The sequence below is a fragment of the Columba livia genome, chromosome 10, assembly GCF_036013475.1.
Source record: "Columba livia isolate bColLiv1 breed racing homer chromosome 10, bColLiv1.pat.W.v2, whole genome shotgun sequence".
NCBI classification, from domain to species: domain Eukaryota; kingdom Metazoa; phylum Chordata; class Aves; order Columbiformes; family Columbidae; genus Columba; species Columba livia.
In genome coordinates, this window is record NC_088611.1 from 4857972 (window position 1) to 4879165 (window position 21194).

Consider the following 21194-nt stretch of genomic DNA (forward strand, 5'->3'; position numbering starts at 1 on the left):
TAAAGCAGAACGGAACAAGACCAACCCCATCTAAGCACCTCCTTGAAGTCTGTTCTTACAGCCTTTAATCCTGTGGGCAAGGAAGAAAAGATGAAGGGATAAAAAGCTTGCCTTGTATTAAGTGACATACCAGCAAGTGGAAAACAAAACACTCTTTGCATAAGGGGGAAGGCAAACTACCAGAGCAGACGCAGTGGCCTGGCCAGCAGTCACGTACAAGCAGTATTTTTGCTGCTTTCAGGACAGGCTGACACTTCTTATTGCAGATACTTTGCTGTTAATGTTATACTATTCGCTCATGATCAAACACTCTCTTGCAACATATAACTGCCCCTGGAAAAACACTTTATTGTCTCATATCACAAATATACCCTAACGTTGTGTTTAGTCCTTGGACCTGTTAATGGTTAAAGGAGAGCACTTCTTAAACTTATTTTTGACAGATGCCCTTTGTGACCATCTTTAAATAGTGAAGAGAATAGGTATATTAATCCGGTTTTCAGCTAAACAGACATCATTTGGCAATACAGTTCTTTGGAAAAACCTTGAAACCTTCCCTGTTAAAACTTTAGTTCACTGAGTACAAGGTCTCCAGAAGATAAATCACAAATTGACGTAAACTGATCACACAATACGTTTCAGTTTATACCCAGAAGCACCAAACGGCATAACAATATCTGGGGATGGTACAGAAGGACTGAGCAGTCGTTTCTTCTCTACACTTACTGGTAAATTCAGATTTATGTTCCCTGATACATCTATAAAAGAAAAAAGACCTAATTCATTAAATAAATACACACCTTATCTTATTGACTGTGTTGCTAATAATTTTGCACTGATCCCTGTATTCAAAATGGCAGCATAAAAAAACTAACGCTTCCCCCAACCAACTCCCTTGAAGAACCCCGTTTACTGGAGTCATCATGACTGAAATCAATCAAGAGAACGTATATTTTCAAGACACATTTTCTTAAATGTTAAGCCTCAGATTATCTGTCATCTCCAATACAAAAACACAACTATAATGCAGTTTCGCAAGCAGAGAAGCTAATATAAGCTCAATGCTTTCTTCTCAAAAGGGTGATCTTGTTCTCCGTTTTCAATCTGTCCATATATTCCTGCGCCCTCCCCTTTGCATTGTCCTTAGCGCATTTACAGCCATGTGGCACAACACAAATTATTCATCAAATGAATGGTCAGGTTTTCTCGAGTGGTATTTTTTTAGTATTATTATTCTTTAGCTGACTCAGCAAACCAATACAACACATTGCATCACCACACAAGTCCTCCAGCCGTCATCAAAGGAGGAACAGGAACACAACCAAAGGTGCTGGGGAGCGCAGGGTGAGCAGTTTCTAGCTCATTCTCAGACCAGATGAAGCGCATTATGCAAGTTACTTTTAGCAGCACTGCAGAACCTCCTAGCAGGTTCTGGGCAAGAGAACCGCATCACTCATCAAGCAGTCCAAGAGCTGTCACTTACAGGATTTTTGTCAGTTGGTTGATTTTGTTGGATTTTTTTCCTCCCCCAGAAAAAATACGTATTAGATTTCTGCCATCCCTTTACTGCTACATCTACCCATGTTAAAAGACAGTTGAAGTGATCTGGGTTATCAGAGTATCAGTGATAAAGCATGCCACTAAACTACGCTTCATTGCTTTAAAACAGCTATTTCAAAGGTGACAATCTACAGTTCTCTTAAGGTGGAGTGAAGTGGCTATTTAACAAGTGATATGAGTCATTCCTGATTGAAGGTTTGCCAAAACCAAGTGTAAAACAATATCCATTGCAATAAAAGTCTTTATGAAAGTATCTCACTGTGAACAAAAACATAAATATGAGTAACAAGTATGCATCTCACACCTTTCCAATAGATTTCTAAAGGGAAGAAAACCCAAGTTGTTTGGAAAAGAAGAGCCACTCCTAACAGCGACAGAAAAATAAATATACCTAAATATATTAGAGATGTTCTAGATCTCTCAGGTCAACTTTTTTAAGAGATTCCAATGACTGAGCAAGCATAAATTATCCATCAAATTGTACACTTAGAACAGAATCAAGCCCAAAGAGCAGCAAAGCCCCTTCCCACACAAGGCTTGGCACCTTGGAAGGTACAGATCTATGTATAGATTCAAAAAACCAAGACTTTGCTGATCTACTTGATGGCTGGTTTTGAACCTACTTATGAATCTGATACTAAGTTAGAGTGCCAAAAAAAAAAAAAAAGCCATTTGCAAAATCATAGCTGGAGATAGACACTTAATTACAATTTAAGATCGGTGACAAAAGATATACTTGTAGCTACTAAAAGCATAATTGTACAATCTGTTAGAGCAATGCTGCTACTCAAAGACAGCAGACAAACCAAACAATAATTTAATTTATAATATTTGTCCCCCAGCTAGAAATATGTGGAAAGAGGAGATAATCTGACAAAAGCAGGAAAAGTAATGAATACAAACGTTCGTTGGTTTTGTTTGTTTTGTATGATTGGGTTCACCAGGCTCTGGGAGTAGTTTGTTTTACAAAGCAAATCTATCTGTACCAGTCAGAGAACAAGAGAGACAGATTGGTAAATCTCAAAACTACTGATTACAAGATATGTATATTTTTGTATAAACAAAATGGGCTGATTTTCCATTGTCTCACTTAGCACTGCAAAAAGGAAGTTAAATGCCATTCACATAATTGTTGATGTGCTTTGCTTCTGGATGAGCCTGAAAAGCAGCACTGATCATGAAATAAAAACCCACAATTGCTCTTCTCTAAGAACCCAATTGATCAATATTAATACTTTGTCACACAGTTACAGGTTTCCAGGTGTTTAAAGTGCTGCAAACTAGATCTAATGCCAAACACCCTCAATCTGACGGTTTGAGGAGATACTATCAGGTGTCTATGCACAGTTTAATACTTACCTTCCTTCCTCCTTACATATCCCATACCTCATTACAGTAAAAGTCTACAGGATTTGGGTTTGGGTTTTTTCCTGTTGCTCTATGAAGTATAGTAGCAGTGAAAACATTTGCACACACTCCTCAGATTATTTTAGATCCTAGCTAACTCATTAAAAGGAGAAGCTCTGAATGTACTTTCTAGCTCCTGTTCATTAATATACACAGACACATCTAAAGAGATTGCTCAAAGACTTCCCATTACTTGGTTTGAAGTTTCTTGTAATTTTACTGAAACTTCATAGTGTTCCTGATCATGGGACTATTACTTTCAAACAGAAGTGTTTGATGGAGATTTCTGCTGTTCCTTTTGTTTGCTTAAAACATTTATTTTAAAAACTTCTGAAAAGTTATTTTAAAATATTCTGGTTTATCCCATTAAAGTTTAAACTTGTTATTAGGAAGTATTAGCAGTGAAACGATCATGGAGAATTTAGTGGGAAACAGTATGGAATAACAGGTCACCCTAAACTTAAGGATGTATCTTTTGCTGTCTTTTTAGTCTCAATGAGATTAAAATCTAAACTTCAGCTAATGTACACATGTAACATTAATGTTGACATGAGCTAACTTCTGAGTGACTGACTTTGTAGTCTCAGTATTCCTACAACATTCGTTTAAAAAAAGAAAAAGACAAAAAAGAGAAAAACAAAAAAACACACCACCACCAAAACCACCAAAACACAAACCACCCCACCAAATAGTTACATATGTTTTTAAAGTGTTCCCTCCTCTTTATGTGCTCTTACAGATAAACTGCACTGACAGGCTATAATGCTCTGAGCAGCCTCCATCCATCTTGCCCTATAATCCTCCTCTGTGAGCGGTCCCCAGCCCCCCTAGAAGGTCAGTGCAGCTCTGATCCAGCCCAGCTGCATGACCATGGATCTGATGGGTAATCCTGATGGGGTACAGCTGTGAGAAGCCACATTAGGACCTTCACCCTGCTGCTCAGGTCCTCACCCCTGCCCCAGCTGTGCTGGAGCAGTCAGGGAGCAAGTGAGAGTGGCTGCTCTGCAAGGGGAGGCCACCAGGAGCCGGGGTGACAGCGAGGCACAGCATCCAGTGCAGTCCTACAGCACCTGAGGAAGGAGAGCAGAGCGAGTCTGGTGGTGACAGAGACCAGGGATGGCCCCAGGCCATCTGTAGCAATGAGGCAAGTCCAAGCCAGGAAATCAAGTCACCAGTGCAAGGTCCGAGGCCAGACACAAGCGTCCCTGCAGCCAAATCCATGCTGTCACTTCCCTCTTATACCTTTCCAAACACCTGGCCACTGCCTCTATTGCTCTTGTATGTCTTACACAGGCTTCCTCACTTGCCAAGGCCAGTGAATCCTATGTGTTCCATGTCCCTGTGTGGTGTGTTAGCCTCATGTTCCCTCAGAATACTGCTCTAAAGTTCATATAATTTGGTTTTGCCAAAATTAAAGCTATAATGACTCTGTCATTATTCCATTATCTTGCTTGCAGAAAGTATTTTAAAGAACATGGGGCACTCAGGTTACTTAAATTACCTTGGCTTCACAATTCCACACTTCCTTTAGACAGGACCGATCTCATTTGTTTTTCAAAGGGCAGATGGGTTCCAGGTCCCATTCCAGTCAGCAGGTTCTGCATCCACTTAACACTGCTCAAAGTCAGGCTGCTTTGCTGCCATCTCTGTGCTCAGATGGGAGGCCTTAGAGGCATGGGAAGAGGTTAAAAGTCAATAGAAACAAACAAATGGAAAAACTTAAAATAGAAATGAGCACACAGATGGCAGTTAAAAAGATGAACTTAACAAGTGGAAGAAAGGAGGACAGAGGCAAATAAAATGAGATGTGCGGAATATCAAAGGCCATAAGCCTGAACTGTCATTTTTGCATGCAAATTGTATTTCAGAGATTAGTCCTAGAATGTAATTTATTATGCTGTGAAAATTGTGACTAATTCTTTAGCAAGGGCACGACACTATTAAACACAATTGTGTTAAGAGGCTTTCCAGAAGACTCTTCAGGAGACTAGATCCACATTGATTCAAAAGGAAAAATGCCATTTCAGAAATAACCTTTATTACCTGCCAAAATCTGACTCACCAGAAGTTGCTCACAGCAACTATTCAAAAAAGGAACAGCCTCATCAGTACTTATCTGTGCTCTGTATAGCTACACAAGTTATACATACATTAACCTTTCTGAAAAACTCAGTCCCAAAAAGGTGTAAAAATGATTTATTAGAAGATCCTTGTGTAAGGATCATTCTATGATAATTCAAAAATAAAAGGACAAACATACGGATCTTACCCTCTAACCTTTTAGCCTTCCCCAAATGCATTCTGTCCAGTGTGTGAACATTTCCCCAGGGCCCTTTTGAGTTTTGAGAAGAGTCCGAATTTCCTGCTCCTTTTTATTCCCCATCACCTCTGCTTCCCACCCCCCATCTGCCTACAAGCATCATTTTGCCCCATGGGGCTTTTTCTGCATGGGATACTTTGCAAGATCGACACCACCATGTTTCAGTTGAACATCAAGTAATTCTGCTTATGCATTTATCACTTTACAGAAACAAGAGATCATTGGAACACAATGACAGAGCAAACTAAAAAAACCCCACACATGTACAGATTGATTTATTAAGAATTTTCTCTTACTAACAGTAGATTTTAGAAGTCTTGCTTTATTTTATAACCAAAGATGCTGTACTTAATGAAATATATTTCCCTTTCTGCTGGAGTATTCTTGCTATTAATATATAGTATTCTGGAAGGACAGCATAGTATGGCTTTATTATTTTTTGTTATTTGTGTACATAAGATAAGCCTTACAAGATGTTGAAGGTACAAGATCTTCAATAGATAAGCATGTCTGTGTACATACTAGGAGTAATATGAAAGTAACAGTCAGCTTTCACAAGCATCACACTGTTATTTTAGGCCATGATGCATAATATAAAATCAATTGTCCTTTCTTGCTGTCAAATTTTCAGGCCCACTCCTTTGTATTAGTACCAACTTAAAGCACACATTTAATTTCCCAGACATTTTAACTCTAGCAGAAATGAAGAACCAGAATCTTTGGTTCTAACAAACATTTACCTTTACCAAAAGTAACTGTTCTTCTGCCACAAGTTTCCTAAAGCAATCATTCCAAATATGTATAATACATGAGAAAAAAAACATTGACCTACTGCTTTGTTTTTATAGGGAGATATCCACAAAGGCACTAAGTGGATTACATAAAAATATTAAAAATAGTCCCTCTTCCAAAAAGCATAAAGGAAGATGCAAACCGCAGCTCCATAAATAAAGCATGAAGGTAGAAAAAATGTTCCCCCCAAGACTGTTAATCATTAAAAAGTAAGCTCAGCTTTGTCATCTTACAAAAGCGGCAACTGCCTTCAGATTTTGCATGTAAGTTTTTCAGTTCCTCCATTTTTCTGCAGCGCAGTGAAATGTTTGTCAGAACACAGGATTATGCCCTATAAATGGTAACCCTTTACATGTTCTATATAATGAACACTCTTTAAGTGATGGGTCTCCCATTCCACTGAAACAGGGAAAACATCCAGCAATTACTGATAAACCTTGGTGGGACAAGGTGAGAGCCATCACTGATGTGACACACACGGGGAAAAAAGAATACTGGGAAGTATTGGGGGGATAGAGAGAAAGATGAAAGAAACTCAATGAATTTCCAACAAAGATAACAAAATGCCAGTTTAAGACCAGCATATACATGCGGTAAAAAAAGGTTAAAAATCGGCAACTAAGGGTGAAACAGGAGACAACTGTATTACAAATGAAAAAGACTTACTGGGAGAAAGACCAAAGGATGTACTTTAGGGCTACTAATTCACAGGCAGTTTTAAGTATGAATAAAACCAGCTGCAGATACAGGCATAAAACTATAATGCGGTTGCTGAAAATGGAGCTCCAGCTTTAATTTGTTTACTTAGGTGTCTGAAGCAGTGGAAATAATATGCAGTTCATCACAGTAACATGTTAAATAATTAGTTTATAGGTAATGAAGCACACTAGGAGATGTGTTACTAGAAGAACAATAAACCAGCACTGCTATATCAAAAAATCCAGTCTTCAGAAATATTAGTCACCAAAGGAAACAACTGCTGTTAAAAATGCAAGTGTTCTAAAACATATTAGCAGAAGGTACAGAAAAAAATCATATGGCTTCAGGACCCTGTCTGATATGCTGAATATGTTACAGGTAACTTTTCTCAACAGCATAATTGTTTGTCCCCCCACACTTAGTTAGCAAAGCTGATACCAGATCTCAGTATTCTCAACTATGGATCCTTGCAAAGTGATCTCTTTACAGAAGTAAAATCCAGGTCATTTAAAATGCTATTGCCACTAAGAACATAATACAAAGGGTATATTGCAGTACAGTATTACACACACCAATGGGGTACAAAAACAAAGGAGCTGTAATAAGGCTGGAAAAAAAAGCCTTATAAAAGCTCTGGATTAATCTTCCCTTTTTAATCCAGTGCTGGTTACAATTCCAATTCTTATGTTCGTTGTCAAGACATAATGTCTGCCAATAAACAAGCATTAATCTCTCTTCATTTCATGTCAATGCAAAAGTTTAGCAAATTTAATAAGAGAAGATTATTTGAAGGATAGAGAAACCACTGAAAGGTAAGAAGGGAGGAGGAGAGGGCAACAAGAATTTGTCTTGTATGTGCTTTCCTTCTGATTTCTAGTGTCATAAACAGAGAGAGATACACGGCCTACTCCGGATCACAGCTAAAAAAGAAACCCTTTTATTTCAGCAAACTTTGGCTCCCAGACTTATTTCAGTTTCCATTCCATGCAGCTCCAACGTTCAGTGTTTTGGAACAGAGTTAGAGAAAGAATCAATATTAAAGGCTTGTGGAAAATAAAAGCCAGGTATCTGTTTATTTCAGAAAATACACGCAGCTTTCCCTGAATATATCATCAAGACTTATGGCACATACATAGAGTTGTGACACACAAACAAATTATCTTCTTTTCTGGTGAAGTGACTCTCAGCTAGAATAGCTAAGGTTTCAGCTACAATTAATTTGATTATCTTAATTTGATACTTAGGGAACTAAAAGGAGCTCCATGAAACTAATACACAGGACTCTTAAACGGTGCGAGTGCTTGAAATGTTCATCTAGGCCTGAGCCAAAAGGCTTTTCATGTTAAACATGGGAGTAAATCTACAGATTTCCATAGAAGCAACACATAAAATGTGTAGCATTGGGTCATTGAAAAAAAATCTAAAGACTGGTAGAGATATTAGCTAATCATCATTTAGAGAAAAGACTAATGATAAAATGAAGTGTTCCATAAACACTGCACTTCATGATTCTGAATTTTTTTTCAGAAAGCCTCCATCCACCAGAATACCGAATTGCACATTACATGTTCAGCACTACTGCTCAATTCAAGTACATATTTAATTACTTGACTAATGCATACTTCAACCACTTGAAAAGAATAGCTCCCAATTGACATAAAAATATTCAACACTCTCAGTTTCAGTATCAGCCCACTGCACTGTGGGGGGGAAAAGAACAAGCTGACCCTCTCCCAACTCATTTGTACATCTTTTGCCTTCCCCAGAGGAAAAACCCTTTGACAAAACCATTCTATCAACATGCAGTCAAGTGAGAGGTGCATTTTATGTCCTCTGGTATAGCCAGGAAAAAACAAAAAAAAAAAACAAAAAAAACAGCATACTTCCCAGAAAAAAAGGATTTGTATGAATAACACATTATTTTGAACAGTAAATAAAATGTTCTCTCATCATACTTTGTAGACAAATTCTGTTTTCATTTATACTTCTGCAACCTCAGGAATGCAGTCTTCCTAACACGTGGCAACGCAAATTCAGAGGAAAAGCAGCCAAGTCTAAGGGGTCAGCTTTTGTTGTAATCCATTCCAAGAATACACAAAAGCATAAACCACTATAATTTATGTCCTTTTCCATCACTCCTACATGTGCCTTTATGCAAATCTAACCCTCAGGTTGCACATTTGCAACAGAAACATTCATGTAACACCATTTTAATGCTAGTGATGCTGTCTAAATAGTACGTAGGGAATAGTGCAAAGTGTCAACTGCATATTCAGATCATACATATGTAGAGATATTAAAACAGAATTGCATATAAAGACGACATACACTGGGAATACTCATTAGTATTTTACTCACCAATATGCAGCAAGCGAAATAAAGCTGAGGGCTTACAAATAATGTACTTTAAGCATTTATGAATATTCATACGTATTTATAAATAACAGGCAAGTTCCTTTCCTCCACGGAGCCCCAGTGGAAGAAAGCAAGTTTCATGTTGGCACTCAGTGCAAGTTTAGTAGTTTGATGATACAATGACTTTGCTTCTGTGCAGCATCCCCTTCTGACTACCCAGAACTACTGGAAAAACCAGGGCTCAGTGTTCACATAGTTTAAGAAGTATTTTCTAGTACAACCTACCTTTGTCCTCAGTTTTCCTGTGTGTTCATTCATTCTTCCTTCAGGTAGCAGACAATCCTGGGAAGGGTACAAAGACGTAATCTCAGTTATCTGAGGCCAAAGTCAAATGTCAGCTGTGTAAGACGATCGATTTAACAACAGTTTGCAGGACTGGGCTCTACACCACATTGTCCCAAACACCAGACTACAGTCACAAGAACTCTGTAGTAAAAATTACGTGATGAAATTGATTGTACTTGCTACTACTGAAATAAAGTTTAAGAGTTTATGCTCTAGAAAGATCATATTCAAAGTTGCTGCATCACAGCATCTACAAAGACCATACTTTTATTTTAAAAATGTGTTCCATTTCAAAGATAAATTTTCACACTTGGCATATCTCCAGGATTACAACCTTATTTTTCTAAGTTAAGTATGTATTTAACACAAGAGGTTTTCCTTGAAATACTATAGAAAAAATTTGTGATCTCATTTTCATTCTTCCCACTAAAGCGCAATAGGATCATTTTATCAGGAGAGATATTTGCAACTCTTTCAGTGACTCAAGACTGATTTACTGTTTAGTTTAACTGAACAGGCTCTGATCTTCATTTACAGTTTGTGTCTTTAGATTTTTAAGAACCAATGGGGAGAATAATTGATACTGTATAAGCTGCTTCTGCTAATGAGGCTATCCAAATATTACCATCAATAACCTGGAGCAAATAATTCAAAATAACAATAAAACTAAGTTTGCTGGTAAATCACAATTTACTTTGCATTCTCATTGCTTCCTGACACTTACTAGAGATGTATTAGCCATACTGATTGCAAACAAGGGGCAGACAAATCTCAGAATGACTCTCCCAAGCAGATGACAGATTCTTTCATGCAATTCCATTTCAATTAAAATATATTGCCACCCCAAAAAGTTACTCAAATTACAAGCTAACATCAGCAGTTTACTTCTCAGTGAAAATTTTACATAGCCTTATAATGGAAAGCAAAATATCGCTTGTTATTACTGGAATAAATTCAGTCCCCAGCAAGAAGACAATGAAAACAGATGGGCTTATTACTCTTAGAGCATAAAAATTACCAAGAGTGATTCTGGCACAACAAGAAAAAGTAATTTATAAAAGTGTGGTGACAGTAAAAAGTACCAAGCTTACAACTCAAGAACCAGAACACATCTATTAACCCAACAACACAAGTCTTCCTGCCCTGCCATGGCAATCTGCATCAGCCTGGAGGAATCACACCAGGCCAAACTGATAACTGTTGTGATGTTACACTGATACAACCTACGGCAGAAATTAAGATGAGATCAAAGTTCTGAGTCACACCCCTTACCATGCCAGTGGGGTGGGGGGAAGTGCTAACATACATGGATTATTGTGAAGTAAAAAAGATCTGAAGGAAGCTAAAAATGTGAAAGGAAAAATGTATGGTTAAACTAGCTAAGAGCTATGTAAAGGCAATGGCCTTTTAAGATACATCAGCACATAAATGTATTCTAGTACTGAAAAGATGAAGACTGTAAAATTGCTAAAGTGAGGCAAAAAGCTGCAAGTGTTCAATAAATATTGCCTACCTGTATTGATAATGTGGGTAATTTTGTACTGTATTTGGATAATTAAATAATTCCAATATACCAAGGTAATAATTTTCAGGATTTCGTATGGAAAAATCATAACCACAAGGTCTAGAAAAAAGCCAAAGAGAACTGCCTTAAGATATCAGTGGCAGCCCCATGCATGTGGGAATAACTAGAAAATTTCTCCAGAGTGTCCCAAGATTAAAAAAAAAAAGTAACAACTAATAGCTGCAGGAGAGTTAGAACACTTCTAATCATGGATTAAACATATAAAAGAGGTTAATGAATGTAGTGTTAATTCACTTCATCATAAGAAGCATAATTAAAAGGAGAACAATACCAGTAATACCAGTCAACATGGTTTCGTAGAAAAGCTATCCTGTTAAACAAACCTGGGGCTTGTCCTTTGTGTGAATAATTGTAGTAACACTATTTAGGCTTGTATAAGGCACTTCACCTAAAATGTGACATTCTAAACAAAATAAAAATAGCACAGTGAAGAATGCATTACTTGAATTAAAACCAGCTTAACTGAAAGACCTCATATTTAGCAATTATGTCAGTACTGGATGTGAACTAACTTTACATTGTTCTCAGTGAAGTGAAAATCACAGTTCTGTCAGTGCTGCTGGAATGGCAAATAATGGTGGGAACAGGGTGATCTGGATCAGTTGGTTCACTGCACTCATTTCTTGAGAACACATTCTCATGCACATATTAAAAAAATTGAATGAGTGTTTGCAGAAAGCGTAAATGTAAATCCCAGTCAAAAGAAAATTATTTATGCTTAAAATTAAAGAGCCTAATCTTTTTAATCCTTTAAATAAAAAACAGACTTAATTTGATTGCAGTGTAAAGTATACAAAAGAGGCCATACTGAAAGGCCTTTCATCTTGAGGATAAAGAAACAAGGACACCAGAACTTGAAAAATATACCAGATTTCCTATTTGAACTTACCTAACACTCAAGGTAATAGTATCTGAAACGCAGACAATACCCTTATTTCCAGAAGCTTTCAGATCAAAACTATCCATCTGTGTATTCTTAGGTTCAAATAACGAGTCAGGGTGTGATATATAGGAATTGCAGTGCATAAGTAGTCAGGCTATACAAACAGGACCTTTGTCTCATTTGGATTTTACAACTCAAAAAGGCAAATGTTAACTGTCTTCACAGCAAGGCAACGTTTTGGAGAAACAGGCAAATACATGGTTTTTCCCCACTATAAATGTTTGTTCCTTCAGCTTTACTTATCCAACAGTTAACCCATCCTCACACAGGCATGAGAACAAACAAATACACCCTTCCTCCATATATTGTTACTGCTTTCAGGAGGCTGACATGCAATAATTCTTCCTATAGGATCCAAAGCACTAAGTCATGACTGATCAGATGCAGTTAGCCTCGTGTGATGTTAAAATTTTGGCTTGTTTGTTGCAATGGCAGAATACAAAACTTGTCATCTTGTAGGGTAAACTCCAAGTTAATTTTATTTACCTCCTCCAAACACCAGCCTCCTTGGCTTACTCCCAAGAGCTCTATTACCTCAGAACAGCTTTTGTGCTGTAAGTCTGACATTTTTTTAAAGCAGTGGAATGCAGTTCTAGATGTCACAGATATTACAGTATATTTACTTGCAGCTCAAGTATTTTATTTGCTGCAGTGGGTTTTCTTCAAGCTCCCCTGCTTGTCTGCAGAGTAACTTCAACTCTATGCCTGTGGCATAAGTGTATGAAATTGAACTTGAATTAAACTAATGTGTCCCATTCAATGATAAATATCAAACTTGTGGAGAGAATAGAATACGTAACATATGAAACAGCCCATTGAATATGGTGAGATTAATAAATAAGCAGCAACAGAATTCACCATAGCTGGAATTAATCCAGGCTCTTCTCTTCCACTGAGAGACACCAGGCAAGAAAAGAACATCTGAAAAACCTGCTGTACCCTTAGTTCATATCAAACCACACCCAGGAGCTGGAAAGCATTCCCCATGTCCCAAGTCATCTTTAATTCCACTTTAAGTGTTACCAGTGGATTTTTACATAGCAGTAAAGCTAAAAACTTCATTCTACGTCTTTTCAGGCAAGCTGTTAATATAGCGTGCAGCAAGGCTAATTATCTTTCAAAAGAAATTTAATCAAAAAGAGCATCTCACCCTCAGTAGATTTATTCTGTCAGTTACTGACAAATGTGTTGAGTATGTCTCTTAGAGGTCTTCAGGAAAGAAATATTCAGTGCAGGTAATTCTATCAGAGAAAAAACGTGCTGCTGTCTCCCCAAGAGAATAAAACAACATCACAAGAACCAATTTTCAATCTTGTGTAATAAAACTGCAATTTACCACAAGACCTTTAGCATCCATTTAAGCAACTCAGAAACTTAGTGATAGTCTAGAAACACAAATTTTTACAAAGTTTTAATTACTAAGAAAATTGCACTACACATTTTATTCAGATTATACAATTACTACTAGCCAAGCCTGCCTCCAAGATCATTAGGCAAAAGCAAGAAGTAAGCCACAGCTTTTTCTAATGCATCCAAATAAAAAAGCCTCTTTATGCAAGTTGGAGCTTTACCCCTTCTAGTTTGCCCAGACTTGCCCCTTCCTTCACTGTATGTTTTACCATGTTATTGACATAGCACAAGTTTTTTTTTTTGCTGACATGCTAACAGTAGACAAAGCTCCCTTTCATAAAGTATTCAACTGTGCTCAAACACCAGGCTACAAAAAACCAGCAATGCCAGACACTACGCAGTCTTCTAAAGCCAGACTACAAACTGCTGCTTCTTAGAATAGGAATCACAGTATCTCTAAATTGGATCCTTCACTGGAATATCAATACTAAGAGTCTTCATGTAAACCAGTACCACAAAGTTTTGTTATCACATCAAACCCACTGTGATACTTCTACTAAACTTATACCCAACTGGTACTAGAGACACTGACAAAACAAGAAGGAACTCAACACCAGAAATGGCAGGCTCTTACCTTCCAGAAAAGTCAATTGGTTACATGCTATTACTGATCAGTGGTTTAGTCTAGTTTCCTAGATGGTTTTAAGCTGAAGTTTTCAATGCAAACTCCATTTCCCAATAAACTCAAACATTTCTTGCAATAGATCAAATGTTACAAGTACTTTTTCTTGCACTCAGTTTGACAGAGTGCACACTGAAGCCACTCACAGCTCTGTACAGACTGTTCAGCCCTACTCGGACACAGTCAGCAAGATTTACTGAAACTGAGCGTTTTGTGGAGATCTGAAATAAAGATTAATGTTCAGAGCTTCACCTTTCTAACTGTGAAGCTACCTCTGATTATTAGAAATGGCTAGAGTAAACTTTGAGAGCAATGTAAAGAGCCCACGGAACAAAACAAACACCACAAACACACCAACAAGTCCAAAGCAGTTTGAGCAAGTCTTTATTGTTCTAACTAGAAATAAGACAAACTAATTCTCCAATTCTTTTTGTTAAAATGTTATGGTGTTGGGGCATGATGGAATCCAGCCCTCAAGTAAATGCATGCTTTGAAAAAGAAAAAATAAGAGTTATTTTTGTGATTTGTGCCTCGCAGCCAAACTTTAATGACCCTGAGAGAAGTCTGTGCAGACAAATCACTGACAAGATTTATGTGCAGCCTGTTAGATCTGGTTCCCACCCCCCTTTGTGTTATTGCTGTGCAAATTGAGGAATGTTTTCGCAAGTGTTAATCTTGACTAAAACCCATCATAAAGAGTGCTACAATATTGCTTTTTATTACAAATCGCCAAAACTTCTTTGAAAATATATATGTGTATAACAATCATCTGACTGTACAGTGCATTTACAGTACACAATCCAGAGAGTAACGTGCAGTGTAAAGAACTCCTTTATACATTAGCCCTTGGTCACAAAGAACATGGCAGCACTACAACTTCAATGACTATACAGTGAAAAAAATAATTAAAAGCAAAGTCTCAGGTACATCTAAGTTTACCATGAGACTGAGATACACACATCACTGTACAAGGAATGCCAATTTTTAGCTAGAAACCGTCATCATGCTGTAGTTCTTGGAAGGGCTGGATCTCCCAATTCCCCACTCCTCCTTACAGCTGCTTCTGCTCTCCAGCGGTTTGCTCGTCTTCCCACCGGGCTGTGGACTTTCGTACAGGACACAGATAGACCCATCTTCACCTATGCGATAGGACACTTCGAAAGGGTCGACCCAGAGAGTTAATTCGCTGGGTAAGAGCTGGAAGAGTCTCTCGTGGCTCAGTCCAATCATCCCCGCTGCCTTTCCTATCAAGGGGTCCATCTTATGGTTGATCCTAATGCACCGGTACCCGGAACCCTTGGAGGGCACCAGGGGGAACCAGTGGTGCTTGTAGTGTTCTGCGGGAGGGAACAAAGAGCAGCTTTACCGCGGCCCAAGAGCCCCATCGCCCGCCGGACCGCCCGTGGGGCAGAGGCGGCGGCAGCGGCGACCGGCCGAGCCGGGAGGCCCCCCCGCCCCGCTCACCGCGCAGCGCCTCCTGCAGGCACTCCCGGAAGCACCGCAGCTGCTCCTCGCCGATACCGCCGGCGGCCCGCAGGAGGCGGGTGACGAACGCCGCCGCCGTGGAGATCTCGGTCCTCATGGCCGCCCCGGCCGGCGCGCACCTCCCCGCCGCTGCCACCGCCGCCCCGGCCCGCTGCCAGCGCCGCCGCGCCCGCCCCGGCCCGGCCTCCGCGCCTCCGGCCAACGGCGGCGCCGCGCAGGGGCCGCATCACACGGCGGCGCCCCGCCCCGACCTCGCGTACTCAGACAGGCTAGGCCCCCATTGGCGGCGGCGGGCGCGGGGCGGAGCGACCTCGGCGACCGCGGGTGGTCATTGGTCCGCCGCAGGGGCCGGGCCGTGTTTGTTTTGTTGGCGAAGGGGCGGGGCGTGGGACCGAGGTCCAGCTGCCACCTCCGCCGTTCCGCGGAACCACCACCAGAACCGCTCTGACCGGCCAGACACAGTGCAGCATCAGAGAACCACGCGTGGGCTTCTCACAGCCACGCCGCGAGTCTCCACCAGGCCGGCGGCCAGCCCTGCTCCACGTCCCGCCGCACCCGTGATGTGCAGCCGCTGAACACCGCCCGCGCCCCGAAGTTGTGCTTGCTCTCCTCGCTTCTCCAGGTTCCCCCAGCTCTTGCTCACAGCCCAACAGAAGGAGCAGGTTAAACTCGCATTCGTGTGCTGAGCGCACTACACTCCCCTGAGGGGCACACAGGGCTCCTGCCACCGCTCCTCCCGTCACCGTCCCGACCGCCCTGGGCCACCCACTCCATCACGACCGGGCAGACGTGCCTGTTCTCTTGCACTGTGGGCTTTTCGCTCTGTTTCTCAAAACCCGCTATGAGCAAAAACTAAAAATACCTTGCCATCTCTTTTTTGACATACAACTCCAAATCCAAGATGCTTTCACATGGCAAAACAACAACACAGTTTTGAAGATACTTCCTCCTTATTTAGCTAAGCACAAAACCAGTTTTCATTAAGAGCAATGCAAGAACCTATCAGTTATTTTCAGAAAAACAGGCGGTCCAGAAGGCATCAAGTTTTCTTCAGAAAGCCTGTCTGCCTGCAAATGGTTGGGAATTTGGCACACTTGAAAAATACATCAAAGAGTTAAGTAAACTGTTGAGTCCGTGAACAACACAAATTTGCTGTCAAAGGCGTTACAGTGGGAAGGTACATCTTCGGCATGTATTTAGAGCGCTGTATTGTATCATTTAAGTGTGATACTTGCCAGTCCGGAAAGGCTTAGATAGAAATAAATACAAGCCTAACACTTATTTGAACATAAAAAGAGCTCTGCGTACATTGCACGATTATCAAGCTTCTCAGCTGGCCCTGCAGGTCACATCACAGATGCCACTAACAGGAACACAAACAGCTGGACCCTGAGAAGCATTTTTGTGGGGCAAAAAGGAGAGAGCTGTGGAAATGTTTGGTTGAACAGTTTGTGTTGGCACAAGCTTTCTATTATCCTGGTGAATAAAGTACACAGCTTGTTTGAGACAAGGAACTTTGCTAATGACTCATTATCATCATCATTGCTGAGCCTCTGAGTCTGATGGATAATGACAATTAATCTCTTTACGATAACAGTTTTCTCCTGACAACAGTTGTCCTGGCAAGTCAGTTTGGCCAAGAGCTCCAAACAGGTAATTTTGCCCATAACTCAACAGACTTCCTTCCTCCACACAACTGCCAAGTGTCAGCCAAGTATCACAACAGTTTTGGCGATGTGGATGCTGCCTCAGCTGTGACAATACTCTTCAGCTATTTTTAAAGCTTTTTAAAGGTGTCTTGTGTTAGGTATAGTCAAGCTGCCCTGAGTTTACAAAAACCTTTCTCTCTAGTTCAAAGACTAAACACAAACTTTTTTTTTTTTGTCATCCCTGAAGTTCTGTTCACAAGCAATTCTTCTGATTGCTTTTTTTTTTTTCAAGAACAGTAACTAAGGTCAGGACTTTATCACCAGCACTGGCAGTCTTCTTTTTGAAAGTTCATGCAATGCCCCAACATTGTTTTTTTTTCCTCCTAGCCTTATTTAAATACAGCCTCTGCCTTCACTGGTTTGTGTCTTAAACCTACCTTAGGAAAAACAAAACAAAAAAGTATATTGCATTCTTTACAGTGTTGGCTCGGGTCTAAGCCTTCATATTGTCTTTCGTTAAAAGAGAGCTAACTGCTCCTTTATTCTTCTCCAAGACCTGCGACATGCCACAGAGAGCCAGAGGAGCCCTTCTTCAGAGGGATCCCACCCTTGAGGAAACTAAATAATACCTTGTTTCTGAACATCTTAATTCTTTTCACCTTCCTTGCCTCTCCGCTCTAGGAACCCGACACCACCTCTCTTTCACCAGCTGCAAAGGCCGTACCCAGGAGTCAAGGGGAGAAAAAAGCCTTGTCTGCAGACCTTTAAAAATTAGACCCAGTTTTACTGCTTATTTAGAGATTAACAGATAAGTCCAGTTGCACTTCAGCACCTCAAACTTCAGAAGTCAAGCTAAAAAAATAATCTCTGCTGGTATGTGGACATATCAGTCATCCAAACACTTCCATCTTATTCCGTTCGGTGTTTTGAGAATCAGAACACAAAACACAACTCTCCAGCTTTAGAGACTTCATTAGTAAAGCTACCCAGGTACACATGGAGCACATCACCCTACCTTTGAGCAGATACAACCATCACTCGCTAGTTAAGGTATGTGAAAAAAATAATAAAAAGAGCAAGCAGACATTATTTGTTACTTGGTCTAGACCATTATTCTCACTCAACAACATTTTACCACAAGCTCTGGGTTTATTCTCCATCTTCTGTCCAGTGCTTCTCTCCAACACTTTCCCACTTATTCACACTCATCCCCTTTCATTTGTGAAATACAGACTTCTACCATATCTACACTGCAAGCATTCAAAGCTTCTAACACCCCAACAGCACTATCACAAAAGCAGAAAGACAGCTACTCACTGCCAGATTCATTAAAATAATTGACAAAGAAACAACGCTTGCACTGAAGTTACTACATTCTCACTAGCATCCAGAATAAGCATCACAATACTGTTAACAGCACTAAGAACTGTACAAATCCAGACATAAGTTATTAAACTTAATGCTTAATTGTGCTAAAGATCTTCCCACTTCCAAGCTGCATGTGCCCATATTAATATACATACAAATTTCCAATTACGTACAGTCTGATTTTGCTATAAGTCAGTCATATAAAGATAGATAAGGATTTAGTTTTAACTCACTTGTGAGAAACTTAAGATCAGAATAGAAAAGCTTTCTAAGCAAGCAAATGAAAGGTAGTTAAAAATATTGCTCTGCACATCAACCAAATGAACTACTTATTAATTGAGTGGATTAGCAACTCATCTTCTTCAAGCAGGAATCCAGGGCCAAGCCCTGTTGAGGTGGCATCTGCATAATTCCTAACATGGACTAGGTAGCAGCTGCATAATTCCTGCAGCTACCACCATACACATAACCATCTATACAGAGGATTTTTTTAGCTCATTAACTCAGACTTACTTCATTATTGTTCTGTTCATCTGCAAGTTGTTTCTCTTTAGCAGGAACACCTAGGGTAGAGGAAACAAGAGTTAGTGTCTTGGTTTATCTTGCTAAAAAGAAAGCGTGTGCACATATACTATAACTTCATTTTTCCTCAACTTCGGCCAAAGGAAAAGAAGAAGGCAGAACTAAAACTATATCACTTATATTGTTATTTAAAAGTAGTCATAATAAAAATAGTAATAATGATGATAGCACAAGCCTATTAGTTTATTAAAAAAATGGACAGCATTAAGACCATGTAAAGTCTAAATAAAGTTACTTTAGATTATTTAATTTAAGCAGGCTACTGCTGCTTATGTCAGAGCAGCACATAGATAAACTACAGTCTAGTGATAACTGAAGTTAGAACTACAGAAACAGAAGTAGAGAAATGAACAAGAGAATTCTCCGTCAGAATTGGAAATATCATACTAACACCAGTGTTTTTCACTTAAGGACCACTAAGGGATTTGTAAACTGATTTTTAACAATGAAAACTGTTACTAACCTTGTTTATAAAATGTGCTGCAAGACTATCATCTAGTCTGCACTTCAAAAGTTTATCAACATAGCTATGACCTAAAGCCTACCTAAGTTATACAGAGCTTACATCAGCTGGAAAGTGTATTTTTCAATCCACTTTGTACAGCTTTTAAAAACTGAGTAAGATATGATCACAAAAGCACATTAATGCCAGTAAATTAATAGCAGGGGTTTAGTACAGATTTTTTTCAAATATTGCACTTGCCTGACACTATTATCTCTTACTGGTTCTACTTCATTGGAAAAAAACCCATGAAAATGACCTATTTAAGATCCCATTTTGTTTACTAAAACATCTAAACATTTAACCAGTAAACAACATGGTTGCCAGTGATTTATCAGAGCAAGTGAAAAATCACTTTGATTACTGCCCTTGCAGCAGTGCTAATGAGGGTGGGAGGAACAGCTGTCCTGTGTCTTTACAAAACGGAGAGCAACAGACTGACAATCAAAGGAGAGAAGCTGGGTTTACCCAAACAGCTAACACGGACTGTTGGTGGGGAGACATGCAGGGGATGTTGCTGGAGAAATCAATAAAAAATAAATTAAAAAACAATAAAATAATTTATTTTTTTAAGGGCGATCAGAAAGCTTGTACCCCCCGGAGTACCTCAGTTAAACGGGAAAGGAGGAGGGATCACCTGCAGCTGGAGAATTAGGATAAACAGGGAGCTGTGCCTTCCAGGACTTTTGGAACAGACACCACAGGGATATGTCCGGTGGGCTCCTCCCCTTTATTCAAATAAAGCTTTTTTGTTGTTGTTTCTGTCTCCTTTCTTTGTCTCCTTTTCTGGACATTCACCTCTAGCAAAGCTAACTTCTGTACAAGCGTAAATATTACAGGGCAAGTTGTCCCTTTTGTAATGGGATGTTCTACAGCCAAGTATTAGATTAGGACTGCAATTTATAAAAAAAAAACGATAAAGAAGTTGAGTCTGCAACAGAAAATTTGAGTAAGTGCTTTCTGGTCTTTACAAGCATTGTGAGCTGGTTAAGTGAAAGTAATTTCCTTTCCTGACAGTCTTGTGTCTTACATTGCCATGGGGTACAATCAAAGCCACCACTGCATACTTGCAGCCTCATGTTCTTCTGCAGGTACCACAGGCTGTCCTCGCCGGCAATCAGGAATACAAGCGGCCTGCTGGGACAGCAGCCAGGGCCCGTGTTTGCCCAGTGTCTGTGTGGCTTCTCCGTGATGCCGTGTCACAGAGGTAAGAGCCCGGTCTGTGAGTCTCCCAGCCCGGTGCAGGCCGCAGCGGAGGCCGCAGGCGGCCCCATGTGCCCGGAGCCTGGCCCGGGCCCTGCGGCGGTGACCCAGTCCCACACCATGATGTGTGTGTGACGTCACCTGTCAACGCTCTGACGTCAGCAGCCTTCCCCTCACGCCGCTGACAGGACGGACCTTCCCGCCGCTTCCAACCGTTCCACTCACGCCTGCCCTCGCGCCACCCGGCCAATCAGCGAGGCGCTTGCAGGGCCTGTCGCCGCGCCAATGGCGGGGACGCTTACAACCGGCTGCTGCGTGCGCCGGCGCTGGGTTTGACCCCCGGGAGCCGCCGTAGGTGCGGCGGCTG

General features: G+C 40.3%; 2 protein-coding genes across 3 annotated transcripts in view; both read right to left on the reverse strand.

The window, feature by feature from the left end:
* Positions 1–21110, reverse strand: part of IPPK (inositol-pentakisphosphate 2-kinase) — a 57205-nt gene extending 36095 nt beyond the window's left edge. Inside the window, exons 1-3 of one of the 2 annotated variants that reach the window (XM_005508882.3) lie at positions 20969–21110; positions 19054–19103; positions 9419–9475 (exon numbers count right to left, since the gene is read on the reverse strand). In XM_005508882.3, the coding sequence (XP_005508939.2) occupies positions 9419–9451 (33 nt within the window). In that variant the 5' untranslated portion in view covers positions 9452–9475; positions 19054–19103; positions 20969–21110. Of the gene's footprint in view, positions 1–9418; positions 9476–19053; positions 19104–20654 lie in introns of both variants that reach the window. The other variant, XM_021296463.2, reaches the window with a different exon arrangement.
* On the reverse strand, positions 14400–15756 carry LOC135580408 (protein BTG1-like). Its single transcript, XM_065074516.1, has 2 exons — positions 15503–15756; positions 14400–15375 (listed from the first exon to the last, which is right to left on the reverse strand). Exons 1-2 carry the CDS (start codon positions 15618–15620, stop codon positions 15023–15025), a joined length of 471 nt encoding a protein of 156 aa, XP_064930588.1. The 5' UTR covers positions 15621–15756; the 3' UTR covers positions 14400–15022.
* Positions 21111–21194: the final 84 nt, after the last annotated feature.

Coding starts and splice junctions, on each gene's coding strand:
- LOC135580408 (XM_065074516.1), bottom strand. CDS start 15,620: ATGAGGACCGAGATCTCCACGGCGGCGGCGTTCGTCACCCGCCTCCTG. Junction 15,376..15,502: donor CCTGCAGGAGGCGCTGCGCG/GTGAGCGGGGCG, acceptor TCCCTCCCGCAG/AACACTACAAGCACCACTGG.